Genomic DNA, 20,231 nt, shown 5'->3' with positions numbered 1-20,231 from the left:
GAGCACATCCTGCCCGAGCTCTCACGGGCCACTCTGCTGCACAGGGAGCAGAGGAAGGGACAAAGGCGCCTGGGTGGGCAGGTAGCCCCCCAGCGCTGGGTGGTGCAGTGACACAGCGCGGTGACACTTGGTGCAGCCACCATCACCCCAAGTGGCTCATTTTGCCCACCAAGGTGGTTCTGTCTCCAGGATGATTCTACCCTGTCCTGGGGGGTGGAGGAGAAGCTCCAGTGCTTGGGCCAGAAGCTGCAGTACCTGGAGCAGTGGGCAGCCCACCTGCCCCCTGAGTGCAAGATCCTCGATGAGAGCAATGAGGTACGTGGGGTGTCCATCCCTGCTGGGGTCTTTGGGGACCCGCACCAGGCTCCTCCTGGCGGCCCGTCCCAAGTGAGGAGAATGGCGGTGGCCCCATGTCGAGCGATCCTCGGAACGTGATGGTTTCCTTTGCAGAGAGAGACGGTAGGAGCAGCGATGACGGTAGGAGAGCATAGCGGGGACGCGTCCCACGGCGACTGTCCCTGCCCCTGCCTGTTGGGATTTCTGACCATCCTCGCCTGTCTCTCCGTGTCCCAGCAGTACCCAGCCCATGAGTTCTCTCCAGACCTTGGGGCTGTCTCCAAGGCTTTGAGCACGGGTGGTGCTTTTAGGTGGGGATGTGGGAGCATGAAGGTGGCCGGTGGGGTGGCAAGCATTGGACCACAGAGGGAACAAGAAAAGCTCCGTGGGAACAGGGAGCAGCTCCCCTGCCTGTGTGAGGCCGTGCAGGAGGATGCCCAGGCTCTGGCCATGGCCCGGAAGGCAGCGGGAGGTCCCATCTGCCACGTCCCCCTGCCCGGTGCTGGCCCTGCAGAGCCACCTGCTCCACCAGCCCTCTCTGGGAGCAGACAGCAGTAGGACGTGACCGTCCCCATGCTGACGGGCAGTGCTGGAGTCACCAGTCCTGGAGGGGTTTCAATGATGCAGAGATGAGGTTCTCAGGACATGTGGCAGTGCCAGGGGTGGGTCATGGTTGGACTCAATCTTGAAATGATTCTATGATTATTGAATCAGGGTTATATTATCTACACTTTATGGATGACACAAGTACAACACAAGTGGCACCTGTTTACAGCAGAACTCCACCAAAACTCTCTTGCCAGCTCTCTGGTTTCATCTCCGTGTGTGTGGCCGCATCATGCCCTGCACACACCAGTGTCCCTCTGTCACCTCTGCTCGCCCACGGACTGGGTGCACGGAAAGGTCAATTTAATTCAGAAATTAATTGCAAAGATAGTAAAACAAGCTCCTTATAGTTACCTTCATAAGTGATTTCACATACCATGTATGACATCTTCCCATATGTTAATTTCCTTCCAAGGCATCTCAGATGCCCAGGTCCCAGCTTCGCATCGTGCGCTGAGCTACAGCCGAGGGCAGGACTGGCTCCAGCGCTGCCTTTTCACTCATTTCTTGCTGTTTCTGTTGGCTGCAGCATCTTAGAAGTGCCCGAGCATCCACACCCATGGGGAGATGCTGATTTGTTGGCTACAAATAGGAAGACAGCACTAATCCTTCTCACTTCAGCACAACTAAAAAGTCATCAGTCTTTCTGTGATGTTTTTCCAGCAGGTTCCCTTTATTAGATTTTTCCCCAGGGGCTGTGCCAAAGGCTGCGCTGGGATTGAGCCCGATTGCTTTTCAGAAAGTGCCATTCTGTGGCCAAGTGTGAAATCCTTGCTGCTTCCTGTTCTAAAACTGAAGTCAGCAAAGCCACCTCAGACACCATAATCCCTGTAGCACACCACGGATGTGCTGCAGTGAGGCAAATACCCAACCTCTCAGCCTTGCTCATCCCCAGATCTACAACAGTCCTGCTCCCACATCTTCACGGTTCTACATGGACCCTTAGTTTTAATTACCCATTCATTTTTTTCTTTGAGGGACAACTATCATTATTTTTCACTGTGAGGCCTGACTTAATCACAGGGTTTGGAAGTTGAAGATGACGCTCAAATAAATGAATCAAAAATCACCACCACTCTACTGTAAGGGGAGTTTCCCAGAGTGAAACTGCTGCTTACAGCACCCCCTCATCCACACCATTATAACAAACATGCCAGACAAAATCAGACCCAGGACTGCCCTGTGTGTCACACCACTAGTTACCGGCCTCCACGTAGACTTTGCGACACTGATCACCAACCCCTAGGCTCGGTCCACACTTCTTCAGCTTATAAACTCTAATCAATCCACACAATCTCCAATAAGATTTATTATTATCATTGAGACACCTTGGAGACATGTCGAGCTTTATTAGTGTCTGTATTACCAGCAGGTCTAGCAGGATAAATCCAGGACAGGACTCAGTCCACTCACTGCCTTGAGAAACAGCTGAATACACCAAGAATATCTCTTCAGTAAAAAACATACAGGGGAGACGTCTTTTATACTTAGAAACTACAGGGGTCGTGGCAGCTGGACGCCAGAACCCTCAGATAACGGTTGGTTGTTGGACTGAGGGATCAGCTCAGATAAATGTATTAAAGCCCAGCTCAGGAGCGGGTATCTTCCCCTCCCCAGTGAAAGAGTCCACCGGCAGGCCTTTCGCTTTCCGTAGCCAGGCTTTCCTGCGCGCTCGCTCCCGTTCTTCCGTGAGCTGCTGCTCTGCCTTACACTGAGCTGCAACAGCTGCCTCGCACCGCTCCTTCCATTTTTCCGTCAGAAGCCTGAACCCACCGTTAGGCTGGGAAGGGTCTGCAGCACTCGTGCAAAAAGAGATTTTTCTCCTGGAAACCACTTTGTTTCCCGTTTGTGCAATGGTCGCATGCGTTGGTTTGGTCCTCTCAGCAGCAGCTGTAACAGGATCAACAACCTGAACCCCATCTCCAGGGGGAGGAATGACTTCAGCAGGAGCTTTCTTTTCCTTCAGCAACCCAGAGCAAGTCTTGAGCCGCACAACAGAGGGAGCAGGGATGGAGGACTTCACAGTGGGGCCATGCAAAGAGTTTTTCAGCTTGAGCTGCAGCATTTTGGTTTCAAAGGGCACAGAGATTACCCTTGGGGTCAGAGAATCACTGTGCAATTTCGCACGTTGGAGCTGGGCTGCCTGATCGTTTTTGCGTTGCAGGGAGGGTTTGTGTATTTGTACCTTTTCAGGGTGGTGTTGCTCACTTTCACAGACTTCCCTGACTTCTGCGTGGCGATGAACGGGGTACCTGAGGACGGCTGCCTTGCGGGCATTCTGCAGCGTGTTGAGCGATAAGAGGAACTTGTCAACGGACATGGGACCACTTTCACCTCTTCTCTTTCCAAATTGCCAAGTGGATTCTGCCTTGTCAAGATGCGCAGGTACATTGATAGGAGGGCCATGTTGGAGTCTGCTACCTGTTCCCAAAAATACAACACAGCAGGAGTCAAAAATAGTTTTTCTGATCATCATTGGCAGGTTGTGCGATTATGCCCTTGACTGAGAACTGGACGGGGATTGTGTAAAATGCTCAGCCCCACGGACTTTGCCATAGTGATACGTTTGTCACTGTGTTCTGCCATGTCATTCCCATGTCAGTGCTTTGCAACAACAATTCTCCTTTTCCAGTCTGGCCAGCTGGAACTTCTGCCCCCTGGAAATATAGTTCAGAGAACATTAAGTTCAGTGCAGAAAGGCAGAGCACAGCAAAGCAAACTAATGAAAGCGGTGCTTGTTCCTCATTTACGGACTTTAGAACTGATTAATCTGCACATACATATGACCCTGTTGGCTGAGACAATTCACACGTAATTTTTTTAAACAATTTTCTGAGTTGCTGCTATGGATTAAATACCAGCTCCTCAAATTTTGTGCATGGTTCTGCTGCACCTGTTTAAGAAATGAAACATAGTACAAGGATGTAACAAAACCCCCTAGACAGCAGAGAAGTAGAGCCGTACAGCTAGAGCTGAGCACTTGTCCTGTGTCTTCAATGCACAGCAGGTTCTGCAGCCATCACAGGCTCTGCCAGTGATGCGTGTGAGCGCTGCAAACCTTCCATCCCGAGCAGGCCCGGCTTCCAGAGATCCTCGTGTTTCACTCTTTAGTTTATCTGAGGTGCACTCGTTTGAGGAATCGCTGTCCTGCCTACCCGCCAAGGGTCCTCACCAGGAATATCTGCCGGGAATCCTCTAGAACGTGCTCTCGCCAGTTTTCCCGAGGTGAGGGCGCGGGGTTGTGTGGTGTCAGGACCACACAGTTTATTGCGCTGCTCTGCCTGAACGTGAGAACTCTGCTTCATCTTGAGCAAATGCGGGTGCTGCTGGCAAGCCGCTGATTTCATCGGTTTCTTGGAGAGAGCTAGAAAACAACAAAAAAGTAATCTCAACTTCACTGGTGTCCAACCTTTAAAATTTAAGTCTTTGGTTACTGTTTCGCCTCTTATCACAGCTTCCAAAGATCTAGGGATTAGAAACAATCCAAACACATTTGTTTAGCAGAAAACTTCACAGCATTCAAAGATGACAGCAAATGTAGATCTTTTAAAATATTAAGTATGTACACACAGCCCGTACTTTTTTGCCACTAGAATTACAATACGCTGCACTCCTGTTTGTTTCCTGTTTCTACAAACTGTGCGTCCCTTACCAAGTAGAGCCACATCAGTGAGGTCAACACCCGGTGGCCTTAAAAGCATGAAAACTTTCTCAGTTTCCCTGCAATACACAGTTTGACTGTGGAGCTGGAAGATCTGTGATACGTCCTGCATTAAATAACTGCTGATTAAAAAAAATCACTGTGTTACGATTTAAAAGGTGCCTGCTCATGTCCAATTGCATTTCCCACGGATGGCAGATCCCAAACGCAGGTGTCCTGTGGCTTTCTGGAGTATTTTCTAATAAATCAGAACTGAACCAGCAGCCTGTTTCCCTGCACACCAGCTGTAATAATGTGAATAATACTGATTTCTCTGTTACTGAGCTGGAAAAACGACAGCGCCTGTCTGTATGGGGATATAGCGGAAGATTTGGCAAGGAGCTTAGTTAAATGTAAATACGCTCAAGTGACTTGCACCTGTCTGTAAAAAAGCACACACATCACACTCATTGTTTTACTGACCTTGTGTGCTTGACGAGCAGAACCTCTGTGTTAGATACCATAGGCCTGTGAGAAACTCCAGGCACCTCATCACTATGGCTGAGATTCCTGCTCTGGTGTGAGAAAGAGCAGGAGGCTGCGCCTCCCTGAAGCCTTGAAGCACAGGTGAGCTCAGCAGCTCAGAGCTCCCAGCAGGGCTGAACTGACCAGCGCCTGCGTCCCTGCCGGTGTCACCTCTGCTGGGAGCTCCCGTGAGGCTTCGGAGATCCCCCGGTAGAGAGGGAACTAAAATGAAGCTCGCTCTTTGCAGCACACCCGTGCCCTCTGGCTCTTCTTGCGACGCCTGCGGATGTGCACACACTGTCTGGACAAATGTCTCCAATTTATACCAAACCTTTCTAAAAAGGCACAAAAGTTTTACAAAAGCCTACAAGTGATGGAACCATTGAAACCAACAGCACACCTCCCAGACCGCACTTTAGAAAAGCACAGAGTCTGTATATTGATTAAGATGAAGGCAGCCATATACTTGCAATTATTTCAAATTCATTTTAGGAAATGCCAGCGTGTTGCAGAGGCCGTTTGTAATGTTTTGAGGTGTTCCCCAGCCTTTCAGTGACCGGCAGCGGACCCAGGTTGAAAACAGGAGCCGCCAGCACCTTCTGGTTCCAGAGCCAGGCGGCGCATCCGGTCGTGGTACAGCCTTCGCCAGCAGGGAACCGCGGTTCTGCTCCAAGTCGCCTGCTGCTGGTTGGTCTTCCCCGCCACCTCTCGGGCAGCATCCAAGGTGTAGTCCCAGCTGACGTCCTCAAACTGGAACACCAGCACTACGGCTGGAGAATTTATCACCATCCTGAAGGAGGGAAGGAAAAGCTGTGAAAGCACCAATACCATTAACCCAGGGCTTAGTGCCTGCAGGCACTTCAACAGCTCTGAGATGACCCGCACTTGTTTAAGGGAGCAGGAACAATTAACCCCATTGGTGGTGCTGCACATGGTAACCCAACCTCTGTGTGAGCTCTGTGGGGCTCTTTTCATTCAGCTCTATAATAAATTTAGTTGTAAGATGATTAGGATGAAAACTTGCAGCAGTAGAGTGAGCTAGATCAGTGCAATGCCAAAAGAAACTGGAGACACCATATTATTAGGGACATTTAATGGAAATTGGAGGGGTGGAGCGGACCTGGCTGGGATGGAGTTTTCTTCATAGCAGCCCATATTTTGCTGTGGTTCAGAGCTGTGACCAAAACACCAGCATTTTAGCCATTGCTTATGCAGAAGCTGGGAACCACCTTCAGTTCAGAGGTGCAGATGTGAGGACACCTGGGAGAACTTTCCACTGCTGGCTTTTACAAAGAGGCAGTAAGGCAGGGAACAGGTAGAGGCTTTGTCAGGCCTTGGCTTGAGTCCCCAACCTGTTAAGAAATTTGGGTGCTCAATTCAACTTTACAGTTGGTCCATAGAATCTTTTAAGCTGGAAAAAACCATTAAGATCATGAAGTCGACCATAAACTCGGCACTGCCGAGTCCACCGCTGAGCCGCGGCCTGAGGTGCCACATCTTTAAAATACCTTCGGGGATGGGGACTCCACCGCTTGCCCGGGCAGCCAGTTCCTCTGTGTGTCTTAAGTTGGATAGAAACGGGAAATTGTCAATTGCTGGATGGAGTAAGCAAATCTATTTTTAGCCACTGCTAACAAAACCAAGTTATTAAAGCAGTCAACAAGCAGTAGAGCCCTTTAAAGCTTATTTGTGAGAAGGAAAAATGCTTAATTCCTTCAATTACCAAGTTATCTACCTAGTTTAGTTCAGAGACGACAGCTGCCCTCACCAACCTGTTTTCTGACACATGGACAGAAGAGATGGGGCTCCCGCTGGTTTCGGCCGTCAGCACTTTCAGGCAGGTCCCAGTCAGGTAGTTAAATATACGGATGTTCCCGTCAGCGCAGCCGCTGATGACCCGGAGATAGAGGAGCTGCAGAGACACGACTTCCCTGGAAACACAACACGGCAGCGCTGGGACATCCACCGTGCTTTCCCGAGGAGACGCGATCAGCTCCCTCTTTTGTCCTGGAGGAGATGCAGAGCTCTGCCTCCATCAACAGCCTGAATAAAGAAGCTCATGGAGATATTTCAAAGGCCTGGTAGCGAAGTCCTTCATAATCCCTCCCTGCCCAAACCAACCAACCCAGCGCATCCTCAGAGCAGCCACTGCGGCTGTGGCCATCTGCCGTGTTTTGAATTGCATTTTTATGTCCAGAAAAGTAAAAGAAAATAATCTGATGGTACAGTTGTAATGAGTATTAGAAAATAACATAGTACACAGTTGGCAGGGTTCAGCATATAACTTGGCCACCTCTGACATAGACCGTGTCTTCTCTTGACCAGGTAGCATGACACCCTCTTGCATACAGGTTATGATCCTTGAATTATTAGACTATGCCCTGCCATCCCTGTTCCTGAACAAGTGGTTGCAATATTTGCATTTGAGGTTGTTATAGGTCTTAACTGACAAACACTGGTTATGATCACATAGTGCCTGACACTTTTAAAGATGAAGACTGTTGAATGTGGGGATATTTCAGATACTAAGCTTGATAATTAAGGCATTCTGTGTTTCTATAAGGAAGATGTTTTCTTTACAGACTTAGTAGATTGCTGAATACAACTCGAAACGCATCCGATTCCTACTTTGGGTGGTGGAAAGCTACGAGGCATCTGCTCAGCTTTCCCAACATGCTCCATCCCAGGGCGCTCCCATCGGTGCTGCCTGTGACAAGGTGCCACTGGTCAAAGGACAAGCACTTCACTGGGCCTTGGTGCTCCTCTAATGTCTGCAAAGTAAAAGAAATAGGTGTAACCCTCAGTAATGGCCCTGACTGTAATGAAAGGGACAATCGCAAATGTAGTTCAGCTGGAGCTGGGAAATCCTGCATCTGAGATGCTCTCAATTTGCAGCTAGATTGCTAGATTGCTGTCAATTTGCAGACAGAAAGAGCTTCACTCCTCTCAAATGTGGACTAACACTGATTCTGGACACCTGCTAAGGTAATTAGCAGTCTCCAGCCTTGACCTTTAAAATGCAGAGCAGCCATCCAGCTGCTTCAGCTGCATCAACTGCTACCAGTTGTGAAGGTTTCATATTTTAGGCTGACAGGTGAGACCCAACCCCAAGAGCTGTTGGTCAGACCCCAACCTCTTCCCAGGGTCTGAATGTTCCTGCAGGAGCAGAGGTGAACATTTCTACAGGAATGAAGGGGTCAGGCACAGCACATCAAACCCTGCATTAAAATTGACAGTTGTTTGCAAACAAGTTTTGTATCATTTGCTTACAAATAAATCTGTGGTTTCTTTTACCAGTTTAGGCTGCCTTTGGTTTGGGGCTTTTTTTTTTTCTTCAGAAAATTTTTGGCAAGAACCAAAGGCTGTGATAAACTAGCACAGATTTTTAAACATTTAGCACAAAACGATCCACCTAAGAAGAAACTCACTTTGATCAGAGCGCCCGTATCCGCAGCCCAGACTCTGACCAGCCCTCGCTCGCACCCGCTGACAACGCGGGCACCGTCGGTTCTGACCACCCAGACAGCGCTGCTGTGCTGCAGGGTCTGGAGACATCGCCCACTCCTCAGATTCCACACTGTTGGGAGCAAGGGGGAGAAAGGTCACAAATTAATAGTAAAGAAACCTCTGGCAAAGCTGCAAGCTGATACCATTTTCCCCGAGAGCTGGTGTGGCCTTAGAGCCACAAAACCTTTAAAAGTGAATAAAAGCAGAAGTAACGAGAATTTATGCAGTGACACAGAGACCTTGCATGTGCACGTGGCCACAGCTTCGGCTGCTCTGGAATCGAAATGGGATGCTAAACTCCACCCTCCAGTTGATGCCCTTGCTCTATTCAGACGCTGCCCCTGTCACCCGTCACACCTCCAGCACTCTGCCCATCTCGCTACTCCCGGCCTTTGTCTGGAAGCTCCTGGTCTCACCTTTTACCATCCCATCCCTGGCTCCCGACACGAGCTGCTCTTCGTGTAAATCCAAGCAGGTGACTGTCCCACGGTGACCATCAAAGACTTTCACACAAGCACCACTGTAGATATTCCAGCACCTACAAAGGACCAACCAAAACAGGAATACAGCGATTAACTTAATTGATGGCTTATTCATTTTATTATTTCCTACTTAACAGGCCCAGCGTTTCTCCTCTACACACTAGGCTAAAGCCAGGAGTCATTCCACTAAGGTGTCAGAGTATTTGGAATGATCAAGTCAGGATTAGTAGTAATTTTTTACCAATATCATTTGTTCTACCTGCAGACTACCTGGAAACACATGTCTAGATTCCACCTTAGGCACAGCTACCTCCAATTAACCTTAAAATGTAGAGCTTTGCAGATAAAATTGTTTCTTTAGTGGCTGGTGTCAATGTGATTCCTGTTGGCCTCGGAGAACACCAGCACCTGTTCAGACAAACATTTTGGAGCAGGGAAGAGCAGGGGGGTCAGAGCCTGAGTCACTGTAAACTCTTTCCCTTTTTAAGTGCTGCCTTTCATGAATTTCTGGTATTGCTGTGCCAGAGCCAGACAGCCTGCTGTTCAGCTTTTACCCCTCCTTGTGATACTCTCGAGATGTAGAGATGAATAACACGGAAGAGCTGAGCATCTCCTTGTCTGAGGGGGCAGTGTCTGCAAAGGAGCAGCTGTGCAGCGGGTACCAGGCTGTTAAACCTGCTCAGCCAAACTGTCACAGATAAACCCAGCCTTGCTGAACTCAGTGCTGACCTTAGCAAGGCCAGAATCTCACAGCAAGTGCCTTTGGGAAACATCTGGTGTTTTGAGGCACTTTAGGAAGACCTGTGCGTCACCAGGTGAAACCGGAAAAGAGAAGCTGTCCTATGTGAGTGGGGGTTGTTTCCTTATCTACTGTCCTTTCCTCGTTACTATAACGAAAGTGAGGGAAGGAAGATTCCGAAGATGGGCTGGAAGGACTAAAGATGAATGTTTTCCTGGATATTCCAAGAGGCTGGTAATCCCGTGGCACGGTCCCTGTGCTGCTCACCTGATGCTGAGATCAAAGCCTGTGCTGAGGACCAAGCCTTTGTTCTCATCGAGGAGCAGAGCTTTGCTCCCAGCACTACCAGAGAGCAGAGGCGGCACTTCTTTCGTCCCCGGCATGCCAAGGAACCGCACTTTTCGGCTTGCAGAGCCAACGGCTACCAGGTCACCACCACTGTAGTGGATTATTCTGCTCTGGTCTGATCTGGATAAGAAACAGCGACTGAGATGAGCTTTAGCCAGGTGACAAGGTACAACATGTCTAAGGTTGTGACAGGGATTTCTCTGATGCTTAATGGTCTTCACTGAGCAACCTGACACACAACACACTTAAATGGGTGAATTCTTTGCAGGGCACCACAGCCAAGGTCCCTAATTCTGCATATTCAAGATTGTATCTGGAGAATAAGCTCAATAGGTGCTGGAGCGAGTTGAGAGAAGGGAACAGAGCTGGTGAGGGGCTGGAACACAAGTGTGATGGGAGCGGCTGAGGGACCTGGGGGGTTCAGCTGGAGAACAGGAGCTGAGGGGAGACCTTCTGATCTCTGAACTGCCTGAAAGGAGCTTGGAGCCAGGGGGGTCGGGCTCTGCTCCCCAGGAACAAGCGCCAGGAGCAGAGGAAACGGCCTCAAGTTGCACCAGGGGAGGTTGAGGTTGGATGTGGGGAACAATTTCTTCCCCAAAGGGCTGTGGGGCATTGGAACAGGCTGCCCAGGGCAGTGCTGGAGTCACCAGCCCTGGAGGGCTGGTCAGACGGACATGAGGTTCTCAGGGACATGGGTCAGTGCTAGGGGTGGGTTATGGTTGGACTCCATGATCTTGAGGGTCTTTTCCAATCAAAACAATTCTGTAATTCTAAAAGAGGGAGAGTGCTCTGTATCCTTTGTGATACACTGGGGATCACCAACCCTTAAGTCTTTAAAAATTCCCCTGCTGTCTTTATTAAAAACTGGATTTGACACTGAGGATTTTTCAACACTGATGCTGAGGGACTCTCCCCTCCAGCCACACATTCCCACAGAAGGACCGCAGGGAACAGAACGGGTTTGCAGGAGCTGCTGTTGGGCCCTACAGGGTTAGTGCAGAGAGCAGCCAGGCAATCTACTCACTGGTCCATGAGGACACGAACACTGTAGGAGCCACAGAAGACATTTCTCTCTTCTAGTTGGATTGTGTCGGTTTTCAGATCGCGATAGGCTTCCTGCAGATTGTCTTTCTCCTCCCGTCTTTCTCCTCTCTGTCCAAAGAGAAATAGGGAAAAGTAACTCATGGAGGGAGGAAGGTAGCATTATTCCACAGTATTAAACATCAAGGCTTGGTCCCTACTATAGTGATGAGACCAGAGACAGAATGTGTTGGTAAGGAACACCCAGAGTGCAGGAGCTTCCTGTTTGGTGCAGAAACAAGGGTTGTTCCTTGGCAAAAATGCAAGGCCTGACATCTGCACCCTTGATTTCTGGGGAAAATGCTGTGCCCTTGGGATGCTGCCCGACCCTGCTCGCAGCCCTGGCCCCAAGGCTACGCCTGCGAGATGCAGTAGGACAAGGCAGGATTTAGGGATGCAGGCTCCTGCTCGTGACAGAAGGTGCTGAGCAAGCTCTGGTCCTTAGGAGTTGCTCACGACGGTACAAACCAGAAGAGCAAAGCAACTCCAAATTCACTGTCACATCTTCCAAGATGTGTCCTCCTTCTTCCTCAAATGCTGAAATGCAGGGTCCATGGAAGGCAAACACCCTTCAACATACCTGCGGTTTACTTTCACAGTCATGGCCTTCAATGACATCCCCCTCTTCGTTTAACACTGGAACTGTCACATCGACTCTTTTGGCATAGGTTGGAACTGCTCTTCTGGGGCACAACCCCTGGAATGAACCGGCAGAGGCACCACAGTCACCGCAGAGCCCGAGCACACAGAGGACGCTGCTCACGGGTGGTGCTCCAGCATCTCCATGGGACGCTGAAGCCACACGCAAATCTGAACTGCACACACTGGTTTACTGTTCCTTAAGAGACCTGACTTGCATTTACCACCTCGTTGCTATATGACTTGACTTGTTGTGAAAAATCATTGCCCTTTCTTTTTTTCCTCCAAAATCCAGTCTTGAGCTTCTAAGAGCCTCCAAAACTTTTCCATTTCAACAGAAAAAAGTTTGAAAGTGCATCTCATCTCTGGTGAGCGCTCACTTGGTTCAGAATCCAAACCCGCTGAGATGAGAGGCTCTCAAAACATCTTCAGCAATATCTAAGTTTCATATGTAATGCGCAAAGCCTGACATGAAACAGCCTTTAAATGCTGGCACAGAGCTGAGATTTCAATGCTCTCTTCACAAATCAAAGCACACAAAGATCTCCTACTTTCTCTCTTTGGGGATTTACCTTTACACTTAGCTTGCTCTATGGCAAGTCTGTCCTAAGCAGGACAGGCATTTCCTAGCAGTTCTGCTTTACTGTGTCCCAACCGCCAGCTGTGACTTCTCACAAAGTCATCTCATCTTTCCATCTTCCTTGGTGGAGCAAATAAAGCTCAGGGAGCTGTTGCAGGTCTGCCAAATTGTCACCAGCTCCTGGACATACAGGATTTGCATTCCTGACCAAACCCTGTTTTCTTTGTTACAAGAGTGTTTTGATCCATTTTTAGAGTCGCAGGCTCCCTGAAGGTCAGTAAAGGCTCTTACGTTGTGCTTACTGGTGATAGTATGAACATCTAACCTGGCTTAACTCTGCAGATGGAAGAACAGGACAAAGGTGGGAGGCGGCCTCTAGTAAAAGCATTTCCATCTAAGGGTTTGGGCAGTAGCAGAAAAACCCTCTTTTTAAAGCACATCATCATGGCAGAAGCCCAGACATCATACCTGCAAATATAGGATACTCTCCTGGATTGTTTTTTGACATTCACGTTCCTTATTGACTTCTTCAACCAGATGAGCCCAGAATCTATTCACAGACGCACATGCTTCGAGGGATTTTTCATCCAAAAGTCCTGAGGAATTAAAAGGACAGAATGCTCAACCAAGATCCACACTACAGGCCATCCATGGCCCTCGGGGGAAACCACACTTGGAAAAACGAGGGCAGCTTTACCAAAGATGTACAGGGACAGGTGAGATGGCAGGCAGCTAATTAAGTTCTTGTACCCAAAGGCATTAGAGGGTGACCGGTGGGCGGCAGGACCCACAGCCTCATCTCGACCAGTTAAGGGGTACAGCAGGCGAGTTCTCCTCTGCATCAGGACCCTCCCGGGGTAGGCACTTGATGCCGTGGGGCCAGCAGCTCACTGCTGGTGGGTGACCACCTAGGAAACAGAGGAATTGACAGTTTTGTAAGCACTTGAGCTTCAGTGGCTATTAATGATGCTGCTGTTAGCAGTGCACCGCAAGAGCTGGTTGATTTTCCTTAAACCCTTCACTATTGTACTGTTGAAAGGAAAACACTGGACACTCAGTGTCTTGCAGGACAATTCAACCCAGCAAGGCTGGGGGGCAGAGGTGTGTGGGATGACAACTCTTCCCACTCCCCTTTGTCCCGAGGAGCAGGCAGGGGCTCCCGAACAGCCCGGAATCCCAGTTCTAGTCTGCAAACAAAAGCTCCCTCCCCAGAGGAGGGAGGGCTGTGTGCTGCTCCTCCCCACCGCCGGCCCTGCAGGGAGGGGCTCTGCTGACAGCCACCCAGGCTGCTGACAGGCGACATCTTCCTGCCTGGGCACAGTTGCTTGCAGTTTGTGTTAAATTCAGCCATTTTAAGCCTCAGCTGGGAGAAATCAAGAGGATTTTCGCAGCTCAGGGGAATCCAGCACAAGCCCCAGCAAAGCAGCATTTGCTTTTCCTACACCCTTAACCCTCAAAAACACTACAGGGAAAACCAGCACGGCATCCGCACCCAGAACACCGAACCGCGCCGGCCTGGTTGCCCTCGGTGCGAGGTTTCGGTCCCCTCCAAGCAGCACATGAAGCATCAAGCGGTGCCCCCAGGCCCAGGTTCAGACAAACCCCTTTGTCCCCGGCTCCACCCGCGCCCACCGGCCCCGGGCCCGCTCACCCGCCCCGATGCCCCCGCCGCGTCCCGTTGCCAGGAGGCAACCGCTTAACGGAAACCTCCGAGCGCCGCCCGTGTTCTGCCGACAGCCGCGCCCGCCCGCCAGCGCCCGGCGTTCCGTGCGAGCACGGGAACCCGCGGCGGGGCAGGGGGCACAGAGCCCCCGGAGCACAAGGCAGCTGGAAAGTGAAGCAGAGGGGCTGTAAAAAGACCTCAGGGAAGTGGGAGACAAGAGAGGGGTAAAACAGCCAAACACCACACACACTCCAAAACAACAACCAGCAAACCACACTTCCTTAGCCATCTAATGATTCAAAAATGCATGTAGATTAAGATTAAAGACCTGTTCATCTATCATTTGGAAGAAGGTAGGGGGATTAATTAGATTATTAGAAAAAACCTTTTGAAAAGAAGATCAAGTTCTGCAGAACAGCCTGCAAAGGCCAGGATGAACTCGTACCTCCCCAGGGACTCCCCTCAGCCTTGCAGGGACAGGCCCAGATGCATCAGGACAGCAGTGGCACGTACCTGGGTCATGCTCTGTTCACAGCAAGTTCGGAGTTATCGCTGTGCCTGTTAGGCAGGACTGGAAACGATGGTGCTGGATGGGAGCACAACAGTCTCTGCCCTGCGGAGATCTCAGCGCTGTGCAAAGCACTCGAGGCACCATCCCATGCACATCCCCATGGTCACATTCGCCGTGCAGGATTTTAACACAGCCCTCGGGCTGAGCAAGCAGAGAAATGCAATGCTCCAGCCTCAGCTATTTCTCCAGCGCTGGGTTGTTTTCCTGCCCCAAAGAGCTACTTAGAACAAATCCACCCCTTTTCACCAGTACCAAGCACTGCTACGGGGTCTCTCTGGGTGCTTGCTCAACTAGATCAAAGTTTGGAGCTCTGCCCAGATCACAAACCCCTCCAGAATTGCGTTTTACTCCCTACGCACAAAAATGCTTCTCTTACCTACCTTCCTGCATATCTAATGGTATCTCATAAATAATATCTTCTAGCAAAACAGTCCATTTGGGACTACAGCGCCCAGCACCGAGACACTGCTGTCCCAGGTGAGAGAAGCTCTCAGACCCCAGACCTCCAGGAGGGTTCTGGAGGGAGCAGCCACCTCTCCCTGGGCCAGATTGCATTCTGTCCCCTTCTCCATGTTCACAAGAAGGTGCAAGCACCCTGATAGGGCAGCTCCTACTAAAACCAGCACTGAGACCCTCATACAACCGCCCATGGCCTCCTGGCTTTCACAGAGACCCCCAGCCCCAGCGCTGAGATGTCACTCTCCACACCAAACCTGAGCCCTGCCAGGGGGACCAGGAGCACATCCCACCCTGCCAGCTCTGTTCAGAAAACCCAGAGTTACCTTCCTAGCTGCACATGACCTCCTACCTGTGGGGTGCTCAGCACAGCAAACAAGCTGGGGCTGCGGGTGGCCCCAGCACCCCCACCCCAGGCAGCAAAGGGGGAACCATGGCAGCAGCAGATCCCACAACACATCCAGTACCCATCAGGGGGAAATAAAACACCTGAGTGGGGGCAGGCAAAGCAAGAAACCCCCACAGTGGGCACAGAGAACAGGGCTGAACAGGACACATCCCAGCACTGGGGCTGCTGGGCTTAAATTGGTGTCCAGGAGCAGAGGGGTGCAGGTGAGGATGTTCAGGGTAATGAAGGCATCAGGGTGGGGATGCCCGTGGGAGGGGGTGTTGGGGGCTCTGAGGTGCCTGGGGATGTGTGTGTGTCCCCAGCCGTGCAGGGGACAGGGGGACAAGCACAGCCCTGTGACACACACGTAGTGGCTGCTGCTGGGTGTCACGGTGTGGAGACCCAGGATCGCCCCAACACGCTGCCCTGGGCTGGGCCCAGGCGGGTGCTCCCCCAAACTGCCAGCACCCACTCCTGGGCACCCCCCCCACTGGCTGCCACCCCTGGGCAGGCACAGCGGTGCTGGGCTGTACTGGGACCTGCTGGTTCACAGCAGGATTTGGGGGGGACCTGGAAGAGTAGTCAGGCACCCAACCCGTGCTGAGCTGGATCCATTCACCAGCACCATGTGGAGGACATTGGGGTGCAGGTGGGCTGGGAGAGGGCTTGCAGGGTGAAGGGGCAGGATAGTGGGGTACAGGACAGGATAGTGGGGTGCAGGGAGAAATAGCAGGGTGCAGATGGATGACGCCCACTGGAGGGCAGGTAGAAACACAGTCCATGGATCCCAGCCCACCCCACCAGCTCCTGGTGAAGCCAACCTGCGGTAACTGGGCATTGGTGCTCATGGTGGGGGACCAACCATAGCGAGCGCCCACGGTGTATCCCAGCAGGGCTCACCACATCATGGGGGGGGCACAAGGATGTTGGGGGGCAACTCATGAAGAGCAATCGCATCCCCAGCCCAGGATCCCTGCTCTGCTCCCCCAGGTCCCATCACGGTCCTCACACCAGCGGGACCCCAGGGCAGTGCATGGGGGGACCCTCACCCTTGGCTGCTGCCTCAGCCCCCAGGTGGGGTCCCACAGGGCTCTCCCAGCCCCCTCCAAGCTGGGTGCCCCTGTGGGTGCAGCAGAACCCCCCCCAACATCCATTTTAAGCCTTTTTCCAGGAAATAAGAGCCAGAAGCCGCTGAGCGGTCACTGTCAGCCCCTGCCCGCACGGAAGCCACTCGGGGTTGCAGTCAAGCCGGGTCAGCCGTGTTTATTGAGAATGGTTGTGGAGGGATTAAAAACATTTCCACTAGCTCTGTAAGAATGTATAAACCTATACTCTGCTTCTCCCTGAATAAATGCCTCTCTGACCCTCATGCAAAGGGAGGTACTTCTGTAAGAAAATAGCAACGTTAAAAAAAGGAAAGCGCTAATACACCCTGCAGGGCCCTGCCGTGTCAGGGGGGTCCCTGCCCGCGGGGGCCAAGGGACCCTCTGGCTGGCACGGGGACATGGGTGACGCACGCGGACGCTGCTCCAGCACCCTGCAGCACCCACCCCCAGTACAGCCCCCGTCAGCAGAGCCCTTGGTGTGCAAACCCCTTCGCTCAGGGGTGACCCCCCCGGGGACCACGGCTCAGGTGGCTCTGATAGGGAGGGGACACGTCCCCGCGCTAGGGAGCTCCCAGTGATCCCATTGCTCCCAGTTCTGCCTCCACCCTGCAGCTTTGCTGTCCCATCATCTCTCCCCATAGCCAGGGACACCCCTGCGGGGGACACGGCACAGTGTTCTGCAGGGCAGCAACACGGATGGGGACATCCTGGGGGGACACAGGGACACAAAACTGTGTCCCCAGCAGCAGGGCAGATGGAGGGGCTGGGATCGCTCCCCCACTTAAGCCAGGGCCAAGCTGAGCGTAACAGTGGAAAGCAGGCAGCTCGAGGTGACACGGGGACAAGGGACACGATTGGCGAGCAGATTGGCCAGTGGCCCTGCCCCGAGCGGCAAGGGGCACAGAGAAAGCCAAAGCTTGGGGATCAGAGCTGTCCCCAGCCCGCCAGGGGGTGGCTGGGGCAGCATCTGGCCGAGACAAGGGGCCTGTCCCCCTGGGTGGCCTGTCCCCTCGCTGTCCCCGCGGGCTGGGCGCTGGCCGCTTGGCGAAGGCGATACCGCAGCAGCGTAGGGTGGCGGGTGCGGCGTTGGTACCGGGGCAGGATGGAGCGCGATGTAAACATTTCTGATCTGGGGGGTGGCAAGGAGGAGAAGGAGGAGGAGGAGGGGGCTAGTGCCAGTCCTTCATCTGCTTCTGGATCTTCTGCAGCATCTCCTGCATCTGCCGCAGCTGGAGGGGAGCAGAGCAGGGAGCGTGGCGGGGGCTCGCACCCCCCAGCCCCCTTGCAAACCATAGTGGGGTTGAGCATCCCAAGCAAATTGGGATCCGCGAGTGCTGTGGGTTGGGGAGGGAACCTCTGACACCCCTCCAGCACCCCCCACCATGGCTGGCAGCTGCTGGGGTCTGCGGGAAGGGTGGTCCCTTGCTGTGGTCGCCGTTTGCTCTGCCCGCTCCGTGATCTTACTCACCATCTTCTGTATTATCACAAAACGCACATTTTGAGTCAACGGATTCTCATGATTTAACAGTCTGTGAACTTACTGTACCATAGAACAGACAAAGACCTATTAAACGGTAATATGCTTAAACAGATACCTACAAAGGAAACAGGTTAATAAGGAAAGCATCTTGCAGAGTTCAGCAAGTTTACTGTGACCTGTGTGTTATCAGTTAACTCTCTCAGCTTGTTGAAGTTCAAACCGTTCCGCCTGTAAAACTGTCCGAAATGATTTAATGATCTCTTGTAGAGATTTCTTTTGTCCTGTTCCTCTCGCCTTAAAAGCAACATTAATTGTAACAAAGTGTTATACTTCAAGATTCTATTCTTCGGCCACTTTTCCCAATCATTTGACTTATACAGGAGCCACCATTAATTATAATATTTCACAAGATCTTCCTTCCTCATATTTCCAAGTGCTTTCCTATGTTTTAAAACACCTCCCAATACCGATTTCTTAGGAACACGAATGAAAACAGTCGTTCCCGACCCCATCTCGTAAGTAAAGACCATGAGAAGAGGGAGGGGGGAAGCACAGGGCTGCTGGCAGCGCGAGTGGGAAAAGTGGGGAGAAAGTCTTACGGTGCACTTATAGCACAAAGAAACAATTCTGACAACAACCAGTAAAACAATGAACTCGCGTTCCTGACAAGCTGCTTGATTTTCAGCGAGGCAATGCACAGAAGCATGCAATATGTACTGTAAAACCCTCAGATAACACGTCGATAGCAAACATTAGCATTCTCTGCTGCTAATTTCAACACCAGCGCTTCCTTAACTTCTAAGTTTTCAACCTACTTATTGATGGCCTCTTGAAGATGGTCGATAAATTGCATGTAATCCTCATTGGGACCCTGATAATAGTTATAAACGATTTGGCTGCTTTGTTGGTTTCAGACACCTCTACTATAGCTTGATATGCAAAGTCCGTTGACTGTCTCAGGATTTCAGAACTAATCGCTCCTGTAATTGTGGTGTGCCAATTAGTGTCTGTCCCAGGAGTTGGGGGATACCCACTCCTTTCAACGAGTCCCCATCGTTCCGTCCTAAATGATCCACAGCTGTTACACTGCATAGGTCTAATTTTGCTTGAGTCTTTCATGGTTTTTATCTGATCTCGAGGCAACACATACACGAACTCTTTTTCCTGTTAACTTTTGAAGAAAATGCTGCAAACCCCCGTCCTCATCCGAGTCATCAGATAACGCGAACTCGGGCGGTGCTGCAGAATCGTTAGGAACAGGGGGGTTCGGAACAGTGCACGTTCTCGCCAATACTTTCTAGCATCATAGCTATTCGTATAACCTGAGTCCCCAGGCGCACCCCCTTTCCCGTCACGATCAGCGTGACCGCATTGCCGACTGCTGGATTCCAGCGACTCCTTCTGCTCTCTCGTGGAAGTTGGAGGGTTAAAAGGCGATAAAAAAAGATACAAATTGGCAAAATTGTTTGCGACTTTAGCATTCTCAGCTTTCTCAGGTTCTTTGGGCAAGTTGTCCGGCTCCATTCCTCTGGACTTGCTGTTCTCACCAGGGTTGGGCAATGGTACAGGAACCCACCCGCTCGGCATTTTTCCTCCCCCCGCCCCGGACTGCTGAGCTATCGGGGGTGCCGAAAGCGCAGCAGGGGATGGAGTAGGGAGGGAATCAAAGACACGAACCGGGTGAACTTCACAGCGACTTTCAGGATACTTATCAGGCTGCAACGCTGCAAAAATTCCGGCAGCAGCAGACCGTTCAGCCTTAAGATCTTTTAAGGTGCTAATTATAAGCTTCCATGTGGTTGCTAATGATTTAGCTTCTTTACCTCCATTGCTGACTTTATCGCATAATTTCTGCCCTGTGTCGTCCCAAAGTTCAAGTTTGAGTCACTAATGCTCATAACAGTCTTTTCAGGTTTTAATTGCTTCGCTGTAGTAATTATCAGTTTCCAGGCGGTTACAAGGCCGAGAATATGTTTTTCACTGCGACTAATTGCCTTCCACAACACCGTTCCCACTTTTTCTCAAGTCTCTCTTTGAAAAGCTCCTAAGAGATCAGCAGGAAACCCATTGCCTCTGCACCAAATT

At 51.3% G+C, this 20,231-nt stretch overlaps 1 protein-coding gene across 1 annotated transcript; it reads right to left on the bottom strand.

Moving 5' to 3' along the window:
- Nucleotides 1-2,361: 2,361 nt before the first annotated feature.
- Nucleotides 2,362-13,324, bottom strand: LOC136110127 (F-box/WD repeat-containing protein 10-like). Its single transcript, XM_065853324.2, has 12 exons — nt 13,180-13,324; nt 12,951-13,078; nt 11,844-11,960; nt 11,208-11,335; nt 10,103-10,303; nt 9,031-9,152; nt 8,536-8,684; nt 7,736-7,878; nt 6,880-7,038; nt 5,704-5,897; nt 4,115-4,306; nt 2,362-3,363 (listed from the first exon to the last, which is right to left on the bottom strand). Exons 1-12 carry the CDS (start codon nt 13,322-13,324, stop codon nt 2,507-2,509), a joined length of 2,535 nt encoding a protein of 844 aa, XP_065709396.1. The 3' UTR covers nt 2,362-2,506.
- Between the last annotated feature and the right edge of the window lie 6,907 nt (nt 13,325-20,231).

This window comes from Patagioenas fasciata, chromosome 19 (genome assembly GCF_037038585.1).
Source record: "Patagioenas fasciata isolate bPatFas1 chromosome 19, bPatFas1.hap1, whole genome shotgun sequence".
NCBI lineage: Eukaryota > Metazoa > Chordata > Aves > Columbiformes > Columbidae > Patagioenas > Patagioenas fasciata.
Note: the sequence above shows the minus strand (reverse complement) of the source record. Positions and strands in the feature narration are given on the sequence as shown.

What these genes read in the sequence shown, in the direction of transcription:
- LOC136110127 (XM_065853324.2), bottom strand. Translation starts at nt 13,324, where the DNA reads ATGCAGAGGAGAACTCGCCTGCTGTACCCCTTAACTGGTCGAGATGAG. An exon ending in AGAGTATCCTATATTTGCAG is followed by an intron (nt 11,961 to 12,950) that starts GTATGATGTCTG and finishes GGTTCATTCCAG; the next exon opens with GGGTTGTGCCCCAGAAGAGC. An exon ending in CCTGGCTCTGGAACCAGAAG is followed by an intron (nt 4,307 to 5,703) that starts GTGCTGGCGGCT and finishes GTTGTTTTCTAG; the next exon opens with CTCTCTCCAAGAAACCGATG.